The sequence below is a fragment of the Danio rerio genome, chromosome 3, assembly GCF_049306965.1.
Source record: "Danio rerio strain Tuebingen ecotype United States chromosome 3, GRCz12tu, whole genome shotgun sequence".
In the NCBI taxonomy this organism is placed as follows: Eukaryota; Metazoa; Chordata; class Actinopteri; order Cypriniformes; family Danionidae; genus Danio; species Danio rerio.
Window position 1 is genome coordinate 18,519,527 of NC_133178.1, and position 25,900 is coordinate 18,545,426.

The 25,900-nt window shown below is 34.4% G+C and overlaps 1 protein-coding gene across 1 annotated transcript in view; it reads left to right on the forward strand.

Moving 5' to 3' along the window:
* The window catches only part of mrc2 (mannose receptor, C-type 2), an 82,584-nt gene that overhangs the window by 6,714 nt on the left and 49,970 nt on the right, over window positions 1-25,900 (forward strand). Inside the window, exon 2 of the mRNA XM_001343974.9 lies at window positions 17,984-18,406. Coding sequence (XP_001344010.4) covers window positions 17,984-18,406 — 423 coding nt within the window. The remainder of the gene's footprint in view (window positions 1-17,983; window positions 18,407-25,900) is intronic.

A 25,900-nucleotide genomic window follows, 5' to 3' on the forward strand; every position in this document is an offset into this window, starting at 1 on the left:
AGAAGTGTCTTGAAAAATATCTAGTCAAATATTATTTACTGTCTTCATGGCAAAGAAAAATAAATCAGTTATTAGAAATAAGTTATTAAGACTATTATGTTCAGAAATGTGTTAAACAGAAATAAACAGGGGCTTATAAAGCAGGGGGGGCTAATAATTCTTACTTCAGACTTCAGCTCTATACATAATATATATTATAATATATTTCAGAGCTTTTACATTAAAATAAAAAAAAATTAGATTATTTATCATGTTTGCTAATTTATTGATTGATTCATTCACATCTTTGTATTTTGTGACCCCCCCCCCCCTTTTTTTTTTTTTAAATAAAAAGTCATTTTATTAACACTTTTAATAAAGTCATATATTGTCTGGGTTGGTGTTGTATATTACAATAGAAAACCCTTGCAATATACTGCCAGGACATTTTCTGTTATTTTACAGACTTATTTCTCTTTATATCATTTCTTCTACACTACCTGACAAAAACTTGTTGTGGATCCCAGTTGTAAGAACAACAAATTATATCTTGACTTCTAGATGATCATTTGGAAAACTGACAGAAAGTGGATATTTCACATGAATCATTTGTTGAGCTGCATCCCAATCATCACAATACTGCAGAAGACCTATTGAAACCTGTATGGACTCAAGGTTCACAGAAATCAGTCGTGTTTGGTGAAGGAAAAATCATGGTTTGTGGTTACATCCAGTATGGGGGTGTGTGCAAGAGATCTGCAGAGTGGATGATAACATCAGCAGCCTGAGGTATCAAGACATCAATTCTGCACATTACATTACAAACCACAATAGAGGACAAATTCTTCAGCAGAATAGCGCTACTTCACAAACTTCAGCTTCCACATCAAAGATTCTGAAAGCAAAAAAGGTCAAGGTGCTCCAGGATTGGCCAGCCCAGTCAACAGACTTGAATGTTATTGAGCATGTCGGGGGTAAGATGGAGGAGGCATTGAAGATAAATCCAATAAGTCTTGAAAACCTCTGGAAGTCCTGCAAGAACACTTTTTTTGCCATTCCAGAAGACTTTAATAATAAGTTATTGAAGTCGTTACAGAGATGTATGGATGCAGTCATTCAAACTCACTGAGTCATACACAATACTCATTCTGTTTCCACTGCACCATGACTTTATATTCTATACTGTACATTATTTCTGTTAAGTGACAAGACTTTGGTCTAAGCAAATTACTGATTACAAATTACTGTCCTAATTAAATAATTAAAAATCAAGGCATGATCATATTTTATTCTGGTCAAATAAGCATAATAGAGGCCGCTGCCTTTCTTATGAGCCACTTCTGATACCAAATGATCAACTAGAAGTCAAGTTATTATTTGTTGTTCCTAAAACTTGGATAGGCCACACTTTATCAGGTATTGTACAATATATTTCAAACTACTAAAACGTCAATAAAAGTTACTTTGTTAAACTGTAGAGTTGAATTTTCAACATCAAACATCAACAGCAGAGCTCAACATCCCATAATGCAATTCACAACCGCAAATAAACGGAAAACCCTTGTGAATCAAAATACGGAAACTATTAATTAACAGATATTTCTTTACAGGGCATGCTTTTAGTTTTGCGCATGGTAAGATCTCAGGCCGTAGCTCTAACTAGGTGAAGGTTTCAGTATAACGGGAGCAGAGAAGCAGAGAAACAAACACCGGGCGGAATTTCCTGTGTGTTGGTCAATCTCTGTGTTTACAGAATAAAAGGATCGTCTATACAAAACCCTGACCTCTTTCTGCACCCTTACTTTTGCTCGCTCTCTCCTGCCTCCCAGCTGGCCCGTTACCTTCCTCCCCCCTGACTGCATCTCTCTCTTATTACCCTCCTCCAAAAACGGGGAAGGGAGAAACAAAAATACATCTGTCATAATAATAAACGTTTAGCTTTGGAAGCTTAGAATCAGGGTTCAGGAAAACCATATACCACCGCATGACTAAGCTCATACTCCCTTAAACAGACTTCAGTCCTCCACTGAGAGCCGTTTCTTTGCTTTTTACCATTTTCTGGTGTCCTTTTGTGTACGTGTGTTTTTGTTTTTCATGGCATATTCAGAAGCTAACATATGCTGCTGTGGATGGGAGTATGCTAAATTCTTGCAGTTTTACCAAGTTGATCTGAAAAATCGATGCTAAAAATAAGCATTCAATTAAATGTTTTGTATTTTGTGACTCACAGGTGTTTTTACAGTTTCAGATTGGATAATGGGACTCTGATTCTGTCTCTGCATTTACAGTTTGAAACACTGTAGTGTATAATACTACAGTGCTCAGCGTAAATGAGTACACCCCCTTTTAAAAAATATTTGTATTACTCAGTGAATATAAACAGAAAATGTTGGTGGCATTTAAACAAAAAAATCATACTAAACCATTATATTAATTTAAATGAGAGTTTGGTCAACTCACATCTGTTACGTTCATAAGTTAGTTTGATTTTTGGTTATATATTTTCTTTTTTTTTTTGAGCACCACTTTTGTCCTCTTCCCCTGAGGGGTTTATTGTTTTTGGATTATTTTGTTGGTATAAATTGAATGTAGTTTACCTTTTGTGGTTATTTGTTTTTATTGTAATCTATATCATTCTTCTTTATTATTACAATTTTCTGTTTATCTTTGATTTTTGTATATATAATTATTCTCTTTTTGTCAGTATTTTGGTTGATGCATGGTATTTTTCTCCCATACTACACAAAATTGTCACTATAAATGTTACTTCAGTTCCTAAATTAACATTGAGAAATTGTAACAACATCTTTAGGAAAAGAAAGATAATAAATTTTAACAAGTTATAGAAAAAAAAATTACAAACTACAAAATTTCAACAGGCAACGCAGTGGCGCAGTATGTAGTGCTGTCGCCTCACAGCAAGAAGGTCGCTGGTTCGAGCCCCGGCTGGGTCAGTTGCCGTTTCTGTGTGAGGTTTGCATGTTCTCCCTGTGTTTTACATATTTTTTAAATTAGTCTTGATTTGTTTGTTTTTTCTTTCCTGTTTATTTAAATTTAAATTTCTCAGTCTAAGGTCTAAGTTTTGGACTGATCTAAAGTTGTTTTTTGTTAGATTATTTCCAATTTTGGCTTTAGTCCTGACTAATCTAATGTACAGTTGAAGTCAGAATTATTAGTCCCCCTTTTAATTTTTTCCCGTTTTTAAATATTTCCCAAATGATGTTCAACAGAGTAAGGACTCTTACAGTATGTCTGATAATATTGTTATTTGCTTTATTTAGGCTAGAATAAAAGCAGTTTTTAAGTTTTTAAACACCATTTTAAGGTCAAAATTATTAGCCCCTTTAAGCTATATATTTTTCAATAGTCTACAGAACAAACCATCGTTATTCAATAACTTGCCTTACCTGCCTAGTTAACCTAATTAACCCAGTTAAGCCTTTGAATGTCACTTTAAGCTGTATAAAAGTGTCTTGAAAAGTGTCTGGTAAAATATTGTTTACTTTAATCATGGCAAGGATAAAATAAATCAGTTTTTGGAGATAAGTTACTAAAACTATTAAGTTTAGAGTTTAGAAATATGTTAAAGTCTTCTCTCCATTAAACAGAAGGGCTGATAGTTATGATTTACACTATATATACATACATTTATATGTATATATGTATATGTGTGTGTGTGTGTGTGTGTGTGTGTGTGTGTGTGTGTGTGTGTGTGTGTGTGTGTGTGTGTGTGTGTGTGTGTGTGTGTGTGTGTGTGTGTGTGTGTGTATATATATATATATATATATAATTATATATAATTATTATTATTATTGTTATTATTATTATTATTATTATTATTATGTATTAATATATATTATTGTAAAGCATCCTTTAGAAAATATAAATTTAAAAGAGAGATCTGTGTGGGGTGAACTCATTTATGCTGAGCACTGTGATTTATATAAATAAGTCTGTAAATGAACCGTTGTACTGGAAGCTCATTATTGTTGTTTGTTCTGTAATCCAAACACAGTCTCATGGCAATTCATAACTTTTTGGTTCTAATTCATATGAATTTGTGTGATCTCATTTGTACAGTTGAGTATGATTTGCTCATCCCCCAATGACCGTTGGGTTGGGTGCCACGCCTCCTTTTTAAAATCGTACATTTTATGTTGACTGATGAACTTGCACAAATTCGTATAAAATAGCCACAAACCTGATAAAACGTGAAATAGTCATATTTCCTTGAGATCAGGGGTGTAATGCATGTGATCAGTTTAGGTGATGCATAATTGCAACCTACGAAAAATGCAGATAAAAAAAAACTTTTTAACATCTGAATAAAAAATTCTATTAATACAAATGAAAAGCATAAATGAACTAATGTATTACAAAAAAGTAGTTTTTTTTAATCAACACAGGCTCATTGAAAATGCATGCTTCAGCCTTCATTTTTTGTGAAATCGCAAAAATATACTTAAACATCCCCTTGACTACAGTTTCTAGGTATATTTAATACTAAATATTTCTTTACACAGCAATTATATTTACAGGGATATATTATTGCTAATACGCAGTATTTAGTGCATAATATTTCACTAGTTATTTTATAAAATGCTAGTATTTTGTTTAAAGTTCAATTTAAAGGCTTAATTAATTAGGTCAATTAGGTTCACCAGGCAAGTTGGGTTAATTAGGACAATGATGGTTTGTTTTGTAGCCAATCAAAGGAAAAAACAAAACAAAAAGTAAAAGTAAAAAAAAAAAAATTATAATTTTATTTAAATAATAATAAAATAATATTCATAATTTATTTATTTATTGTTTTATGTATTTATTTATTTGTTTATTTATTTTAAAATAACATTTTCTCTACAATGGCCTAATAACATTGACCCTTAGCAGTTTTTTTTTACATTTTTTTTATTTGTTTGTGTTTTTTTTTTATTTAATGTAAACAATACGTTCTCCACAAGAAAAAACTGTGATTGGAAATTCTTTGAAAAAAAAAAAAAAAACCTAGCTCTGTTAAACAATATTTATAAATATTGAAATTTAAATATTTAATAACAGTTTTGCACTAATAATTTTGACTAAATTAGCTTTATTACTAATAAAAATACACTCAACCAGAAACAAGTTGTCAGTTGTGATGAGATGGCTTTGGTTCTTGAATAACTCTTATATGAAGTATATGAAAAAAACAATACTTCATGTAAGAGCTATTCAAGAACCAAAACCCGAATGATTACATCTCAATATTATGGCTACTGTTGTGCAAGTAAAACAGTTCACTTCAATCTAATGAATAATTGAATATTTTTATAATAATTTAACGCCTATTGTCAATTATTTCTCATTTAGCAATCTCTCCTGTCTGTTGGTATAATGGTTTCAGATCCCACTTTGAGCCCTGAGAAAACAATTCATTTCAAACGCTTCACAGTCTGCGACGAAGAGACAAATTGCGCCCACGCTAGTTATATCGATGTCATCATCAGTATATTATGCAACCAGTGATCGCAAAAACAAGCATCATCCGTGCCATGTTATATTCGCATCTCCACCATCTGGAAGGTGGTGGTTAAGGAGCTTTCATGCCAAACCCACAACCAGTTTCTTCCTGTAAGCTGTCAGCCTCCTCAATAACTGTCTGACAAGCTTCAGATAGACTCTTTGATCACACACACACCCATGCTGATTTACAGATGCTTTATCACCACCGTCTGGAATTATCTGTTTTATTTGTCTCCGTATGCTCTGTGTGTGCATTAATTACTAATCATGTGACATCCTGTGCCAGCTGTCATGGGTATTTTTTGTGTTGTGTGTTATGCAATAGTTCTGGAAGTAAGCTGGTATTTAGGGGACTCTTTTGTTTAAAGCAGTGATTGATTCCTCTGTGGGAACCTTGTTTAAAGTAACATGCTTTTCTCAAGTGCACAACAGTGAGAGCTCTTGGCTATTAGAGCTTTCTTTGCTATGAATATGCTGTAGTGAATGTCTATTATTATGCTTGTTCTCCCCGTTTTCGTGTGGATTTCTTCCGGGTGCTTCGGTTTCCCCCACAGTCCAAAGACATGCGGTATAGGTAAATTGAAAAAGCTAAAATTGGCCATAGTGTGTGTAAGAGTGTGTGGGTGTTTCTCAGGGTTGGGTTGCAGCTGTGTGCATCCGCTGTGTAAAACATATGCTGGATAAGTGTATGATTCATTCTGCTGTGGTGACCCCTGATTAATAAAGGGACTAAGCCAAAAAAGAAATGAATGAATTATTATTATTATTATTAATATTATTATTATTTGTAGTAGTAGTAGTTGAAAACGTAGTTGTTGCATTACTCAATGCTTCTTCCATTAAATTATACTTTTTCTTGACTGAGTTAGAGAAGCTAGAACATTCTTATTGTTATTCATAGTTTTCTTTTTTGTAGCCATCTTTTTCTTTGTAGTCTTCTTTTGTGCAGTCTTCAGTGTTGTCATCATCTTCATTGTAGTCTCCGTAGTCTTCTTAGGTGTTTTTGTAGTTTTATTCATAGCCTTTTCGTGGTTCTCTTTTTCATAGTCTTCATAGTTCCTTTGTAGTCGTTTTTTTCGTAGTAGTCTTTTCTTCTTTATAGTCTTTGTAGTTGTTTTCCTCGTAGTAGTCTTTTCTTCTTCGTAGTCGTGTTTGTAGTCTTTTCTTCTTTGTAGTCGTTGTAGTCGTTTTCTTTTTTGTAGTCTTTTCGTCTTTGTAGTCGTTTTTGTAGACTTTTTCATAGGCTTCATAGTTATTTTGTAACCGTTTTCTCCGCAGTAGACTTTTCCTTAATAGTCTCTTTTTGTAGATTTCTGCGCAGACTTCTGTGTAGTCTTCTTCATAGTCTTCATAGTGATTTTTTCATAGTTGTTTTGTAGTCTTCTTCATAATTCTTTTTTTCTATTCTTTGTACTTCATAGTTTCCTCGTAGTTGTCTTTTTCTTCATAGTTTTTATCTTCATAGTCTTCTTTTTTGTAGCATTCTTCATATTTTCTTCATAGTCTTTTTTATAGCATTCATTAAATTTTCTTTATAGTCTTCTTTTTTGTAGTGTTCTTGTTCATAGTCCTCTTCACGGTCTTCTGTGCAGTCTCCTACATAGTCTTCTTTTTTTCTTCAGTCCTACTTGTAATTTGTAGTGTTCTTCGTAGTCTTCTTCATAGTCTTTGTAGTTTTCAAAGTCTTTATAGTCTTTGTAGTCTTTTTGTATAGTCTTCATCATAGTCCTCTTTCTTAGTAGTCTTCCTCTTGGCAGTCTTTTTCATAGTCTTTGTGGTCTTCTTCTTAGTCTTCTTAATCTTTGTAGTCTTCTTCATAGTCTTTGTAGTCTACTTCATTGTTTTCTTCTTTGTCTTTGTAGTCTTCTTAACTGTCTTTTTCGTAGTCTTTGTAGTCTTCTTAATCTTTGTTGTCTTCTTCATAGTCTTTTTAGTCTTCTTCGTAGTCTTTGCAGTCTTCTTAATCTTTGTAGTCTTCTTCATAGTCTTCTTCGTAGTCTTCTTCATAGTCTTCTTTGCAGTCTTCTTAATCTTTGTAGTCTTCTTCATAGTCTTTTTAGTCTTTGTAGTCCTCTCTGTAGTCTTTGTAGTCTTCTTTATAACCTTTGTAGTGTTCTTTATGGTCTTTGTAGTCTTCTTCTTAGTCTTTGTAGTCTTCTTCATAGTCTTCTTCTTAGTCTTTGCAGTGTTCCTAATCTTTGTAGTCTTCTTCTTAGTCTTCGTTGTCTTCATAGTCTTTTTCGTAGTCTTTGTAGTCTTCTTCATAGTCTTCTTCGTAGTCTTTGCAGTCTTCTTAATCTTTGTAGTCGTCTTCTTAATCTTTGTAGTCGTCTTCTTAATCTTTGTAGTCTTCTTCTTAGCCTTTGTAGTCTTCTTCATAGTCTTCTTCATAGTCTTCTTCGTAGTCTTTGCAGTCTTCTTAATCTTTGTAGTCTTCTTCATAGTCTTTTTAGTCTTTGTAGTCCTCTCTGTAGTCTTTGTAGTCTTCTTTATAACCTTTGTAGTGTTCTTTATGGTCTTTGTAGTCTTCTTCATAGTCTTCTTCGTAGTCTTTGCAGTCTTCCTAATCTTTGTAGTCTTCTTCTTAGTCTTCGTTGTCTTCATAGTCTTTTTCGTAGTCTTTGTAGTCTTCTTCATAGTCTTCTTCGTAGTCATTGCAGTCTTCTTAATCTTTGTAGTCTTCTTCATAGTCTTTGTAGTCTTCTTCATAGTCTGCTTCATAGTCTTTACAGTCTTCTTAATCTTTGTAGTCTTCTTAGTCTTTCTTGTCTCCTTCATAGTCTTCTTCATAGTCTGTAGTCTTCTTCGTAATCTTTGTAGTCTTCTTAATCTTTGTAGCCTTCTTAATCTTTGTAGTCTTTTACATAGTCTTCCTTTTAGCCTTCATAGTCTTCTTAGACTTCATAGTCTTCTTAGCCTGCATAGTATTTCTTCATAGTCTTCTTCATTGTCCTCTTTTTTCGTCTTTCTTTGTTGAAATATTTAATCAAGCTTTCAAGTGCATGTTCAATAAAAAAGGTCAGTAGGAGTTTGCATGTTCTCCCCGTGTTTGCGTTGGTTTCCTCCAGGTGCTCTGGTTTCCCCCACAGTCCAAAGACATGCGGTACAGGTGAATTGTGCAAGCTAAATTAGTATATATGTGAATGAGTGTGTGTGTGGATGTTTCCCAGTGTTGGGTTGCAGCTGGAACAGTATCTGCTGCGTATAGACATTTGTTGGATAATTTGGCGGTTCATTCCGGTGTGGCGACCCCTGATTAATAAAGGGACTAAGTAAAAAAAAAAATGAATGAAAAAAGTACATACTTTTAAGGCATAGTAAAGTATGCGAATTGGGAAAAGCAAAGGCTAGTTTTAAGCAAGTATGTTGAACGAGCAGCTAAAATATTTTTGAATGTACAAATTTATTAACACAAATAAACATTTCTTCTGTTTGTAGTTAATGTTGTAATAATTTGTAATTTAGAGTTAAGTTATTATTATTCACTGTTATTAACTGTTATCATTGATCCATTAAGCACTATATACTGTTAAAGATATACTAATCAAAGTACTAATAAAATGTTACCTTTTTTATTTATTAATATATTATTTGTTAATAATCAAATCTGATCTATGATGTTTTGTTTGTAAATAACTATTATCATTCTTTTTTTATATACATTTAGAGTGTTACTGTCATTCTTTATGAAGTAATTAATTAATTAGTTAATTTACTTACTTACTTACTCCCAGAGCCATTTATATCGAAGTTGATATTTAGCCACACCATGTTTGTATTTAGTAACAGCTATTTTATTTTATTTTAACATTTTTTTAGATGTGTTGTTAGCCCAACGCTCAACCTCTAACCTTTGAGGACCAATACATTCACACAAACACTATGGACAATTTAGCTTACCCAATTTACCTATAGCACGTGTCTTTGGACTTGTAGGGGAAACCGGAGCACCTGGAGGAAACCCACACAAACACAAAGAGAACATAAAACTCCACACAGAAATGCCAACAGGCCCAGCCGGGGCTCGAACCAGTGACTTTCTTGCTGTGAGGCGACAGTGCTAGCCACTGTGCCTATTTATGTACTTACTTAGTCTGTTACATTTGAGACAAAACCTGAAATGTATTCCTCAAGAACTAAACGAAGAACTAAAAAAATGTGCGATCAAAGAGTGTGATAATATTCTTAAATTGCATCATAAAATTGTCCTTCATCATTTCCTTGTTCATTCATTGGCCCACAGCTAGTCATCTCAGTAAAGCCTGATTCATTATGAAGCATTAAGGTGATGCTGAAGCAACCGGCGTCTGACTCTGCTTTGCCCTTCATCTGTCAAAATCCGAGGCTTTGATGTCTGTTCATTCTTCCTCCTGAAATCATGTGTCCCCAGGGTCTCACCTCCACCAATCGTATCCCTCACTCGGATCACATGATTTCACCCCCAAAACTCTTGCAGGAAGACCGAGAGACTAATCCTGGTTTGTCACGGATTGCATGTCATTAATACGTGGAATCTGGGCCTCACGGAAAGAATTGTCCTAGTTGGATTGTTCGCATTTTTAACTCTTGTCATTTCACATCTCACGAGTTCAAAGCTTGAGGTTTTTCCTTAGGCCTTTGCAAATTTTTGGTGCAACTGTGTGCATTTAAAGATAACGTTTACCCCCCAAAAATTAAATTTACTCGCACTCAAGTGTTTCCAAATATGCAGTTAAAGTCACAATCATTAGCCATTTTTCTTCTTTAAATATTTCCCAAACAATGATTAACAGAGCAAGGAAATTTTCACAGTATGTCTGATAAATTTTTTTCTTCTGGAGAAAGTCTTATTTGTTTTATTTTTGCTAAAATAAAAGCAGTTTTCATTTATTTTAAAATCATTTTAAGGTCAATATTATTAGCCCCTTTTAAGCTATATGTATTTTCCATTGTCTATAGAACAAATCCTTTTTATCTAATTGCATGCCTAATATCTAGGGTCAAACAGAATCTGCAGTCTTTGCTATTTCTGTGGAGAATTTTGCTAAAAATCTGTGGATTTATGCGAAATGATTTTGGTAGTATTATAATTAAAAACTTAAAACATGAAGTAAATATTTATACCTTTATAACTTTTATTTAATATAAACAATACAAATCCAATAAGATCCACATTATTTGGTAAACAAAGCAAGTCTCTTATATAATTTATCCACTAAAGGACGGAAAATATGACTTTAAAAACTGTATTGTTAATAAATAATATGAACATTTTTATATTAGTCCATAATTATACTGAAATTAATTTAAAAACTGAATAAATATAAGTTTACACACATTTACACAAGTAAATAAACAGGATCTATGATGGGCTAAAAATCTGCGAAATTCTGCGCACGCAGATTCCGTGTGGACCTACTAATTACCCTAACTTAAATTGCACTTTAAGGTGAATACTAGTATCTTGAAAAATATCTAGTAAACATTATTTACTGTCATCATGGCAAATATAAAATAAATTGGTTATTAGAAATGAGTTATTAAAACTGGTATGTTTAAAATTGTGTTGAAAAAATAAATAGAAATTGGGGAAAAATACACAAAGGGCCTAATAAATTTTTACACTTGAAATTTGTCAAATAAACTAATGAATTATTTGTCAAATAAACTCTAGCAAACATTACACTCACAATATGCCTTCATTTACTTGTATTGTGTTAGGATCACCAGTGGTCTAGCTACTACAGATTGTCAAAGATCATCAAAGACTGATAATAAAGACTATTTAAGCTGCACGCACACACACCTCAGGCTGAGTCTTGCGATATTGTAATGTTTTCATGTCCGAGTATTATCCTGTCTGGTCTTATATGTTCTGAGCCTTGCCTTGTTCTTTCTACCTTTTGCCTGCTTGACTACGACTTGACCCTTATTAGACTGTTTTGATAACCCTTATTAGACTGTTTTGCACCAGTTATGATCACTGCCTATATGACTACTCTGCTATATAAATGCTGCATTTGCATCCGCACTTCCTTGCCAGCGTTCCCTTCACATTACATCTTGTTTACTGTTGGTTACTAGGTTACCAATACTACAGCCAGCTGCTCTAACAACCTGATGTAAGATTGATTTCTTGTTAGCATGTAAACCTGGCTAGTAGCTACAAGTTTCTAAAATTGTTCAAAATATATACTTTCTGGGGCGGTGCAGTGGAAAGTGCTGTCGCATCACAGCAAGAAGTGTCGCTGGTTCGAGCTTCAGTTGGCATTTCTGTGTGGAGTTTACATGTTCTTGTTGGTTTCCTCCGGGTGATCCGGTTTCCCCCACAATCCAAAGACATATGCTTTAGGTGAATTGGGGAGGCTCAATTGTCCCTAGTGTTGTATGTGTGTAAATAAGAGTGTATAGGGTGTTTCCTAGTACTGAGTTGTAGCTGAAAGGACATCCACTATGTAAAACCTATGCTGAATAAATAGGCAGTTCATTCCGCTGTGGTGACCCCTGATTAATATAAGGACTAAGCCGATAAGTAAATGAAGAAATGAACTCACTAAGTCAGTATAATGGTGAGGGGACTGATCGATTATGCCTATTGATAGAAGGTTTGTGAAGAAATGTCATGCTCCATGGTAAAAGTATTTTGTAGTATTTTTAAAATACAAAATACAGTGTTTTAGTTTGATAATGGTTGTGGCTGCTGTAATTTGTAGTTTATTTGATACATGCAAAACAGGTATTTGGTATTTTAATTTAAAACAAATTTCATAGTATTTTTGCTCATCTCTGAGAGTGTGTAGCTATTATAAAGGGTTACCAAATAGAGTAATGTCAACACAAACAAAATAAAGTGTTATGCAGGGAATTCTGAGAATGTCAATTAATGGTTAATGGCTTTAGCTATATTTCAAATTTTTCATAGAGGAGAGAAACTCAAAAAAAATTTATTTTAGGGTGAACTATCACTTGCAATAAACATATTCTGCAAAAAAAAAAAAAAAAAAAACTTTGTAAATGTCTGCAGCCTGTTTGCTTATGTAAATGGATGTTGGAGTATGGCATGATGATGTTCAGAAGTCTCCTAGTCTGTCTTTTGTTTTCAAAGTAGAGGAGGTCCTGTTTGTTTTCGGATTGATCCCATTTCCCTTTCCCAGCTTTAGAAGTGCTCTGTTTGGAAACACAGCTGTGTTTCTTTCGGGTTTTTCTTCAGGCTCTTTTCTCTTGCTCTGATTTTGGTTCTCTCTGATGTTGCGGTTGTAACCTTGCATTCCCCCCTGCAGCAATGAGAGGGTGAACGAGAGAGAGAGACAGATAAAGACACAGAAAAGCAGAATGAAGGTATAAAAAAAAACTCAGACTGGCTCTTGGGTTTGGCTCCTCTGCATTAAATTCAGCTCTTCTCATTCGGTTGCTGAACAAACCGTGCAGAAGTCAGGTCTGACGGTTTTTGTGTTTATTATTTTTGTCATGCGAGTATGCGGTACAGTAGCTTCATCTAATGAGACACAGATAGGAAGTTCCTTCTCAAAAATCTAAGAAAATAACCAACGGTCCTAAGCCTAAACAAATATTTCGAAACATCAGCTTGAACTCGATGACAGTTCACAGGATAATGCAAAACATGTATTTGTAAATCACTTGAAAGCTTCCAAAACAGTTAAAATGCATTGATTTAATTTTCATCTAAACAACTTGTTCATAAATTGTAATCTGTTGCTGTCTTAACTTCAAGAATATGGATCCAGATCAGTCTCAAAACGAATGCATTTACAAAATAAAATTCATACACAATTTATTCATTCATTCTTTTCTTTTCGGCCTAGTCCCTTTATTAATCTGGGGTCGCCACAGCGGAATGAACTGCCAACTTATCCAGCAAATGTTTTATGTCATCACTAGGAAACATCCATACACTCTCATTCACACACAAACACTACAGTAAATTTTGATTACCTAATTCACCTATACCACATGCCTTTGGACTAGGGGGAAACCCGAGCACCCAGAGGAACCCACGGGAACAAAGGGAGAACATGCAAACTCCACAGAGATTTACATTTACAATATTTAATTTGTCAATTCAAAACACAATTCGTAAATACACAAATCCAATTAGTAAATTCAAAACAATTCATAAATACCCAAATCCTATTCGTAAAGGCACAAATCCAATTTGTAAATTCAAAACACAATGCGTATATTGAAAAAACAGTTTGTAAATTCATTTAGGAAAATTATTATGATTTTTACTTGTAAATTCGCACATTGTGTTTTGAATTTTATGAATGAAATTTTGTAAATGTGAATTGTAAATGAATTTTATTTTGTAATAATTTTTGAGACTTATCTGGCACCATACAAGAAGATCAAGTCAAAATTTGCAAGTAAAATAATTAACTTTTTAAAATAATTATTTTTTAATTATAATTAATTATAATTATATATTTTTTATTGTAATCCATGATTGTAGCATGTCAGACTGCATGAACATGGCTCCCATGTCACACCTTAAGATCTCTGCTGTCATAAAGTCAGACTGAGTGACAATTGAGACGCGCTAAACAGTTTTTCCCCGGAGTTTGACGTCATCCACCCGTGGCACTTTCACTGTCGCGTTCTGAAATGATTCCTCACAGCAAACGTAAACAATCTGTTGCGGCAATTTTGCTCAATACATGTCTCAATAATAAAACCAAGAAGAAAAATCTGTTTTGACATTTCCCCGCTGTCATTTGAATTGTCTCATGGATTGCGTCATAAAATTCGGTGCTCCTATTTGTTCTTGGACTCATCAAAGCTGTTGTCACAAAGTTTCTGAAATCTTCTGACACTGCCAGAACTTCATCGGAGGAAAAATCTGATTGCTACAGGCAATAAGCAGCTGTCCGTGAACACATTAAATCCACGATCAAAGATCATCAATTTTAGCCTTGGATTCCAGGAACCTTTTAGGATTTTCCAAATTTGTCTCGGATGACTAAATCGTGGCTGAAATCTCACAATGTGATCAGGGCTTTACTTAAAAAAAAATCTTATCTTAGCTTCATTATAGATTTTTTTTGTTTGTTGCTGAAGTGTTTTTTTACAGTGATAAAATAATTCCTTAATTCAGTACAGTACAATAATTCAGTACAGTGTGTAAATATCATCAGTTTTCATGCATAATTTTTTTGTTACTCTAGCATTACAGTATATAATGTAATAATTTAATGTTAAAAACACACTTTGATAAGTGATAGACAAATTATATTTTGGATTTAGTTTAAATCTTTGTATTCTAATGGTATTGTTTTTTTTGTTTGTTTTAGTTAGTTTGTTTTTTTGTTTGTAAGTGCTGTTGATTTTGCAATGAATATATTTACTGCTGCTATGATTTTAACTTAAATGTTCTTTTAAAAAGAAATGAATGCTTTTATTCAGCAAGAGTAAAATCAGTTAATGAAAGATGGTAGTAAATACATTTCTAATCTTGATTTCTGTTTTTAGAATATATGATTTCTAATTCTTTCAAATAAATGTTGTTCTGCATTTTCTATTCATCAAAGAACCACATCCGTTTCTTCATAATTGATGAATCATTTCATTTCTTGAAATATTTCAATTAATTCCTATGATTATAATAATGGTGAGGCTGCTCAATGGTTAGCACTCACAGCAAGACCTGGCTCGAGGCCCGGCTGGCTCAGTTGGCATTTCTGTGTGGAGTTTGCATGTTCTCCCCATGTTGGCGTGGTTATCCTCTGGGTGCTCTGGTTTCCCCCTCAATCCAAAGACATGCGCTATAGGTGAATTGAATAAACTAAATTGGCCGTTGTGTATGAGCGTGTTTGTGAATGAGAGTGTGTTTGGGTGTTTTCAAGTAGTTGGTTACGGCTGGAAGGGCATCCACTACGTATGTGCTGGAATAGTTGGCGCTTAATTTCACTGGTGACCCCTGATAAATAAGGGACTAAGCTGAAGAAAAATAAATGAATGAATGATTATATTGTTTTATGGTTATAATGAAGTTTACCACCTCTTGTTTGTGTACGCTCATACAAAAGAGGAATGTTGCCAATGTCTGCATTCTTTCAGGGCAGTGTCTGTTGGGATTTAGTTTTTTGATTTGTTTTGCTTTGTTTTTGTAAATTACTATCTATTTGCAGTCAGACATTGTGATGTGTTCCAGAAGCAAAGCTTGCACAGAAGCCACACACACACACACACATTGAATATAATCAGAAACGGCCAATTTTTCTCTCAGACAATTACTTTTCACCTGTAATTAAATCAGCCTTTTAAAAGCAAATTCAACGCCCGTGATAGAAACATTCTGTTGGAGTGTTTGTGCAGGATTTGTGCTTTGCTTGCATTGGCAGTGAACGACTTGTTTTTGTTAAACATGTGAGTGGGTAAAAGAGAATCAGTGGGCTTTTGCTTTTCTTACTGCTGTAATAATATACTAGGATAATAGCTGTCAGGCAAAAACAGTTTTGGTCACATGACATTAAAGGTTTGATGGAAATTGGATCCGTCTTTCAGTTTAATGGGGGGTAAAATCATTAAAACAGTCTGAATGTCTGTGCTTGGCATCAAAGGCAAGACAATAGGATTTTAATTGTTCTCACCATACTTTCTTAGTTGATTGATTTTTTTTATGAATCACAAACGTTTTTGAATTGTATGTTTAAGTGGAAATTGCTAATGAAAGTTTTTAATTCATGTTGTATTTTTAGCACAAAAATATAGGATGAAGTTAATTGATGATTGGATTATATTGGATTGGAATGTCCTTATTGTCCCTGAGGGTATTTGGTTGACAGCAATAGCCCATCAGCACCCAAACAAACATAAATAACAGTAAACAATATAAGTAATCTTGATCATGTAAAATATTCCTAAAAAAAGAGCAAATTCAACTTAAAGCTTGTTTTTAACTCAGTTGCAGTTGGAACAAATGAAGGCAAATATCTTTTGGACCTATATAGCCCATCTGAAATAAGTAAACCTTCTGCCTGATGGCAGGAGACAAAACTTAGAACAAATGGTTGTCATCTGCTAAAATGGACATAGCCCTCTGTATGACTCTTACCTCATACACATGCCCAGTGTTGTTAAGATTTGAGATAGGTGATGAATTTTGTAAGTCTGTTTTTACTTGTCACTTTCAAATTAGCATAGCATATTACTGCAAAAGTTAAAAGAGACTCAATAAAAGAAGGCCTATCCCCATTAAATCTTTTCAAATTTCTCAAATAGAACAATTGTTGATTCGCCTTTCTACAAATAAAATTTGTGTTGGCCTCAAAGTTCAGTTTATCATCCAGGATGGTGCCCAGGAATTTATACTCACTCACTGTCTCAACAGCAAAACTGTTTATACTAGTAGCAGTCTTTTAAATTGAAATATTCACAGCTCAAATAAACAGCTATGCTACATTTCAGGACCTAAAATTACAAACCTCTGTAATTCAAGTCACTAAAATGCAATATATTCCATGTATTATTTTTTCCAGTTAGTGTTATTCAACAGGCTTTTTATTTCAATATTTTTGGAACTGATTTTGTTTCATATAGTAGCAATAAAAATAGAGCTACAGTGAAAATCAATAAGCATCTCTTTAGTTTTTGAGACAATAAGTTGATGAAGTCTCATTACAATTTTAGGGGTTTTATTTTTGTATTTCTTTTTATCACTTCAGATTTGTTTTTTTATTCTGCAAAACGCCAGAGTAAAAAGTACATTTTTAGCTGTTTTATAAAATAAAATGTATGAAGTCAGACAAACCTATGAACAAATTACTTAAAGAAAAAAACCTTCAGAAAGCTGATTTTAATAAAACTGCATGAATAAAATCAGCAAATGATCAACAATGTCAACAAAAGAAGCAATCCCAAAGGTATTTTGGATGTTTTCTTTGCATTACATACAAAAAACACCTAAAAACACCACTTAAATCTCAAAATTGACAGGTGCAATACAAAAAAACAAATAGTTTTTTTTACTTACTCGGGCGACACGGTGGCTCAGTGGGTAGCACTGTCACCTCACAGCAAGAAGGTCACTGTCTCGAGCCCTGGCTATGTCAGTTGGCATTTCTGTGTGGAGTTTTCATGTTCTTCCAGTGGGTTTTTTCCATGTGCTCTGGTTTCCCCTACAATCCAAAGACATGAACTTTGGGAGAATTAATTAAGCTAAATTATCTGTAGTGTATGTGTGTGAACGAGAGTGTATGGGTGTTTCCCAGTGTTGGGTTGCATCTGGAAGGGCATTCGCTGCATAAAACATATGCTGGATAAGTTGGCGGTTCATTCCACTGTGGCGACCCTTGATTATTAAAGGTACTCAGCCAAAGGAATATTAAAGAATCAAGTTATTTATTCAACACTCTCTCCTTAGTGATCAGTTCATAATTACATTTTCTGAGTTATCAGATTTTCTTTGTACTATTGTATAAAACATCTTTGTTTTTAATATTGTAATTTCTATTATTGAAATTATTAATATTGAAATTATATTATTAACTCTCTCTCTTTTTTTCAGCACATACAGATGGATCAGACACATTTGCGTTTTTCCACGAGGGTGCACAGGGCTGTTTGGGGGTCCGAGACCACGTGCTTCACCTGTCGTCATCCTGTAAGGGTGAAGCCCAGCTATGGAAATGGGTGACCAGGAGTCGGCTCTTCAACATCGGCTCATCCCTCTGCCTGGGCATCACTGTGGGCAACGTCAGCACATTTGGTGACAGGTCACCGCTCGGTGTGTTTCGCTGCGACTACGAGCCTCCACGGGTGCGCTGGACCTGGAGCTGCAGCAAGTTCTTGGAGACGCTTGAAACGCACTTGGCCTCTCCTAAATTACTCCTCAACAGTGGTAATGTGTCAACAACTGCAAGACCACCATCCAAGAAGCTTCTCTGGAGAGTCTATGACAATCAAGACCTATGTGCCAAGTCATACCGAGGTCAGCACTTTAAATTTTTGCCTTTATCACAGTTACGTTATCATAATCTGTCTAACATTGTCCACTCTAAAGTGTAAAAAGACTTCAGTGTGTGCGCGTCTAAGAAAATCTTTTATTGGGTGATCATTGTTTGCAGGTGTGATGGCTAGAGTTTGACTATATTTGGGGTTCTCTTGTGTTTCCTGCATCAATGTCAATGTCAATGTCAATTTTTTTCATATAGTAAGTAAGTAAAGTTTATTTTTAAAGCACATTTACTCCAGTTTGGCACTGACCAAAGTGCTGAACAAAACCATAGCACACACTCTAAAAGAGTAAAAGATAACAATAAAAGTAATAATAGGAATAAAAGTATTACAGCAACAACCACAATAAAGATTAAAAGCCTGAGAATGCAATAGAATAAAAATGTGTCTTAAGTCTGGACGTAAAAATAGAGAGAGAAGAAGCACTTGTAATATCCGGTGGTAGCTGGTTCCACAAACGAGGAGCAGCGACTGCAAAGGCTCTTTCCCTTTTCAATTTAAGTCGTGACCGAGGAATTTGAAGCAAAATTTTATTTGAGGACCTAAGAGACCGAAGAGTTGACTGTAAGTTAAAAAGCTCTGATATATAAGAAGGTGCTTGCCCATTCAGTGCTTTAAAAACAATAAGTAAAATCTTGAACTGAATTCTAAAATTAACAGGAAGCCAATGAAGGGATGCTAAAATTGGTGAGATATGAGCATGTTTTTTGGTGCCTGTTAAAAGTCTAGCTGCCGCATTTTGAGCCAACTGCAACCGTGCCAATGAGGATTGGGGGAGACCAACATATAAAGAATTGCAATAGTCTAGGCGGGACGTGATAAAAGCATGTATGACCTTTTCCAGATCTTGAAAGGAAAGAATGGATTTGAGTCTGGAGATGATCCTCAGCTGATAATAACTATTCTTAACCACTGAGCTAATTTGTTATAATGCTAATATAGCATTATTTAACACAACCAGAGGTTGACCAACGTGCTGCACAGTACAAATCAAAACAGAGAAAAAACAAATATATTTATAAAGTTATAAAATTATAGCTAAAAACATACAATGTTCACTGATAAAATGCCAAATCAAAGAGGTAAGTTTTCAACCTAGATTTAAAAACAGACAGGGACGAAACAGATCTGATACAGAGGGACAGATCATTCCACAACCTAGGACCAGCTACTGCAAAGGCACAGTCACCTCTGCATTTCAACCTAGACTTCAGGATACATAACAGTCTCTGGTTAGATGACCGAAGAGACCGACCAGGCTGATGCTCAATTAACATGTCTGACAGATAAGAAGGTGCCAGGCCATTTAGGGATTTAAAAACCCAGTGAAGCATTTTAAAAGTGACTCTATAGTGCATAGGCAGCCAGTGCAAAGAGCGTAAAACTGGTGTAATGTGCTCATGTTCCTTGGTACCTGTTAAAGTAGCCTTGCAGCAGCCTTTTAAACTAATTGAAACCGAGATAAGGTTTTCTGATCCCAAAGTATATCCCAAAGAATCCCAAAGTATAATGAGTTACAATAGTACAATCTAGTGGTCTGTTTATGGATTATTTTTTCAAAACTTTTTCTAGATATTTTGACAGTTTTTCAAGTCGAAGCTAAAAGAAGCAGGATTTTACCACTGCATTTTTGTTTGTCAAAGCTAAAGCCACCATCCAGAATAACACCCAGATTGTGTGACCTGATGAAGAGCTTGCAGGTTGAAACGTTGTCTAATTAAGTTGTCTTTTGAGAGCTAAAGTGACCGTGTGCCAGTTTAGGTGTCGCAGTCATATTAATTTAAAATGTTAACATATTAAAGCATATTTTATTCAATGTGGAAGTGTGCTCAGTTTTGCGATTTGTTTTAGAACTTCTGATTCAGTTGCCTATTTGAGAAATGACTAGGAACGATAAACAGCGGAAAACGGTCAAACTACATGATGTTTAATAAACAAATTTCAGGAGGAGCACAATCAATCTTTGACAAGGCTAGTTCATCACAGACAACCAATCTTTTATCCAATAAGCTCAAGACCTTAAAAAGACTATGAATAGTCAAACACATCATACCTCTGTTTTCTCTCGACTTCAGCATCCATCCACCACCCCAACTCCACACTATTAAACCCGATACCTATTTAAATCTGAGGAGGGAGCATTCTGAAGCTGGGCTAGACACTACACTCGGACCCTATATCTCTCTATCCTGATAAGGGGATTAACACAAGTTAGGGTGTCTTCCCGAGCTCAGTGCCCTCTCTCTGGACAGCACGCCAAATACTCATATTTTATTAAGTCAAATATCTGTGAGTGTGAACTTGTGAATTTCTCTACAAACAAGTGTTTGCATGACAAAGCGGACAAAGTAGATTAATGCAATAAGAAAATATCAGTTTGCAACATCAAGCCGTATAACAAGCGGTTTTTTACTTCTAAAAATGAATGGAAGTGAATGAGACTGGAAGTCTCTTGCCAAAAAGATGAACATGTCTGCGCCTACTCTTATGCGGAGAATAAGGTGAATAGTTTGTGATTGGTCTATTATCTTCTTATAATGCTGCAATTGTGTAAAGAAAAATAACTAATATTGGGAAACATCAATTTACTAAATAACAATGTCCTATTTTTATATATTCTATGTATAGTTCAGCAAAAAATGAAAATGTACTCACCCTCATGTGGTTCCAATCCTTTTGTGAATTTTCTTTTAAAAGAAGAAAACAAAAAAACAAGACATAGAAGATATTCTAAAGAATTTGAAAACCCGGTAACCACTGACTTCTATAGTAGGAAAAACAAACACTATGAAAGTCGAAAGTTACAAGTTTCCAACATACTTCAAAATATCTTCTTTTGTAGTGAACAGAGGAAAGAAACTCAAATATGTAAATGATAATAGAATTTAAATTTTTTTGGTAAACTCTCCTTTTACATGTTATTTATTACTGTTTTGTAAAAGTAGATTTTCATCTATACTTTATTCTTCAGCATTACATGATCCTCCAGAATCCATTAAAACAGGCTAATTCGATGCGATATAAACGTATATGATTATTGTTATTTAAAAAAAAAAATTCTTTGAATTCAAATGAGCTTTTATTTAAAAATGTATTAATTAAAACTATTGAGAACAAATAAATATCTTCACCGTCACTGTGAATTTAGTTGATCAAAATTTTGTGAATAAAAGCATTACTTGTTGACAAATTAATAATAATAATAATAATAATAATAATAATAATAATAATAATAACAATAATAACACCATGCTCAGACTTTTATTTATTTATTTTTTTTATTTTTTTATTTTTTTGGTGTTTTACAAAACCATACATAGTAGTATATAAAACTGAATAAGAAAAAGTACTGACCGTCTTAGTTTTCTCATGATCCCACTATCCCCTCAAAATAAAATAAAACTAAAATAAATGTATTAATTAAAAACTAACATATCCTCTGAAAAAATAAAAAAATATATAAGTTTACAAATAAAAAAGTAAATAAGTTCCCTTTAAGTCCATATTTATACTTTCCAGTAGCCACCGAGTGAAATTACTTGCCTTAAAAGGGACTTTGGTTTTATCCAGCTTAAGACTTATCGGATCCACATGTCATGGGATGGAGGAGTGACCTGTTTCCATTTGAGAAGAATGGCTCGTCTCGTAGAAAAAGTAATAACCTGGCAAGATGCAACAGTCAAGTCAACTCTTTCTAGATCAGGGATGCCCAAACTCAGTCCTGGAGGGCCGCTGTCTTGGATAGTTTAGCTCCAACCCTAACCAAACACACCTGGGCTAGCTAATCAAGCTCTTACTAGGCTTTTTAGAAACATCATTGCAGGTGTCTTTTGGCAAGTTGAAGCTAAATTCTGCAGAACATCGGCCCTCCAGGATCGAGTTTGGACACTCTTGGTCTAAATAATAGCATCATTAATTGTATCAAAAAACACAGGACCAGAAATTTGTCAGCTGCAGGCAACTTCACTGCTCAGACGTTTAAACAGTGGATTTTTGACTAACGATATTGCATTGTAGGTGGAGCTTCCAAACATGAAAGCAAAACCAAGCAGTTTTTCAAAAAGAAAGTAAGAACGGAACAGTCTCATTGCACCATTAACATGGTTTTGTCACACTTTATTTTGATGGTCCGTTTTTTACGTTGCATCTACATGCCAACTAATTCTCATTAGATTATAAATAGACTGTTAGATTGGGGTTAGGGTTAGTGTATGTGGATATGTACTTCCAAAGTTTCTTATAGTCAGTTAAATGTCTGTTAAAAGAGCAGTATCAGCAGATATTATGCAGACAGTCTACTAATACTCAAATGGACCATCAAAATAAAGTGTTACTCATGTTTTCCATCATCATTTAAACATTTCCCTCGAATGCTGAATGTTACACACAATGCAGTGTTTATTTGACTGTCCTAAGCATGTGAATCTAACCATATAACCATAACATTCTGGTTTGTAACTAATGAGTAAAAAGCTGTGGTAATCCTGCTTCTAAAGTTCAATTAAGAATCATTAATTCACAACCCATGATTAAGCATGATTTGAACAAAAAAACAACAACAACATGTGCTGTTATACAAGAGATGCGAAACAAAAAATGAGAAGGTGCTGGTTTAAACAGAAATAAAGGGCCTAATAATGAAAGTAGTCCGGACAGAGGAAAGGACATTTAAACGAGGCCACATGTCTTTTAGACCTCAGTGATATTTAGACTAGGATTTTCTCCATTTTGCCAAGGGCCAGTCTAAATTTGTCCTGATTGGCTGCTCACCAGAAAGGAGCCAATTAAAAAGTCTGGCTCGTGTTTGTATACAGTGCTGAGGCCCAGTCGTCTCACAGTCTGAATCCCATCCGACAATCTGTCTCTTAGTGACTAATTTAGACCTGAAATCACTGTTTGCTCATTACCCCATAGTAATCAAACTGTGCTTTAGCTGCTTCACATGTGCTTTCTCTCTAAGAAATGTGTTTAGAGCATCACAAGCCAAATATTTAGTTAAAAAATGATTCATATTTTTAAAACTGACAGGTCTTTGTTTAAAATCTGTAATGAAAATAAATATTTGAGTTTTCTTGTATCATTTTAGGTCAGTTTGACGTGCAATGTTTTGATTGATGTTTACTTTATCTTAACAGGAATTCTCCACTAGAATTGGGAATCCAGAACAGATTCTTATTTACAGTGAGGGAAAAAAAATTGAACATGCCACCATTCTGCACCAAGGTGCTGCTAACTTGAATTTTTCACCGAATGTTAGAAACAACCAAAGAAATCCATATATGCAAAAAAAATTATAATCTAATTTGTTTACAAATGAAGTTATGAGTGATAAAAAGAAATAACACAGGGAAAAGTATTGAACACATGAAGAAAGGGAGCTATAGAAAGGCAGTGAAAGCCCAGAGAGCAGCTGAAATCTCTCAGAAATTCTTCAGCAACCCTCTGCCTTTCATCATTGTAAATTAATATCAGCTGCTTCAGTCCAACATCTACAGATGATTAAGATGAAACAAGGATGGACATGTCAGCTAGACAATAATCCAAAATATAGTCAAGGAAACTCTCAAATGCTTTCAGTGAAAGAGAATGAAGCTGTAGAATGGCCTAGCCAATCGCCTGACTTGAATCCAATAGAAAATACAAATTAAAAATCAGATTTGATTAGGAATGAGACAATAACTGGTTTCAAAGTTTACAGAAGTTTGGAAAAGTCAAGGTTTTGAAACCACACACATTTTCTTTTATACCATTCCTAAGGAATATGTATTTTTGTTGTTGTTGTTGTGTGTTTTTTAATGAGTATTTCATTAGGTTTTTTTGGTGCAACAGTATCTACAGCAAAAGCACCCTCCAAATCAAAAGCTACTGGTCAGCCCACAATTCGGGAAATTCAGGAAACACGATCTACATTTTTTAAAAACTAATAAAGATAGTTAGTGATTTATTTCAATTGTTTGTCCTGACTTGTTTAAAATAACAAAAGCCAAAATATTTAAAATGTTTTTTTTTAACTAAAATATATTGTGTTCAAGGGGGGAAAATAACCTATTTTAAATCAGTAATCACAATTTGTAAAACCGTGATAAAAACGGTGATATTTTTATCTAAGGTTATCATACCGTCAGAATCTTATACTGGCCCATGCCTAGATTTGATAGATGCGACCCACAATACCATAAAGATTTTTACACTCTGTGGAAGTCTGTGAAAAACTCATGAGCAAATTACATGACTTCATTCTGCAAATGAGAGGTGTCTTATGTTGCCATCACCAAAAAGGCCTTTTATATAAAGTATTAAATGCGTTTCAGTGGTTCAGTACTTTCTCCGTGTGTCATCCTACGGTTATTACACATAACTAATTTTTTTTAGATTATTTTTGTTTTGTTTTAATTTCGTGTTTGTATTGTTTGGGTTTTTACCAAAATCTGGTCCAGTCTCAAGTAAACAGCTCCTTTAGAAATATTATTCCCAGGAAAAAACATGACGAGTTCAATACTTCTCTCCGCCACTGTATATCAGCACTTCACTTTCAAATCTTGTGACATTTGTCATGCCCCGTGTGTTTCCTTCATTATTCTGCCACTGTGCATCCACTACACAAAGGATGCTTCAGCCCTGTTGGGAGGTTGCTGTCTGAACTCAATGTGATGATTTTTGAAACACTGGGTGCCACACAATGACAATAATACTACACAAAGACAAGAAACAGACACAGATAGACTCTTTCAGAAGCAGACACTCCACCACATATTGTTTGCTCTCTATCCTCTCACTTCTGTTTCAAAGTTTGAGTGTTGTTGGCAAGCTTTTGACAGACACCTGCTTCTGAAATATGTCTGTGGATATTCCTTGTATTCCTCACTTTGTGGGCATTAGTTGTCCACCCAATAAGTATAACGATAAGAAAATGACCATTTTCTGATTAATTTTGGTCTCCATGAAGAACCAGTTCATAAATCACACATGATGGAGTATTTTGAAAATGTTAACATGCAGATAGTTTGCTGTGAGGATTGGGTTTAGGGTTTAGATTAGGGTAAGGGGATAGAATATACAATTTGTACACTAGAACAAGCATTACATCAATGGGAAGTGCCCATAAAGATAGCTGCGTGTGCATGTGTGTGTCTGTGTTCTCGCATACAAGAATGAAATGGCGTAAGCTCTGGAAGTTCAACTGAGAGTGAAGTTTTTGGAAGTGAACGTGTGTTTTTATTGAGTGTGTCCTACTTTTCCACATCTCAGAACTGCAGCAGCGGCAGAACTATAGCTCAACTATACTCTCTCTCTCTTTACTTTCAATTGGGCTTCATTTTTCTTACAGTATATAGTTATTTCTCTTTTGGTTTTGGTGCAACTCTCACACTTCCTTTGCCTTCACACGTCTACCGCTCTCTCCCTCTCTCTCTCTCTCTCTCTCTCTCTCTCTCTGCTCTCGATTTCTCTTTGTTAAATGAGAGTTAAT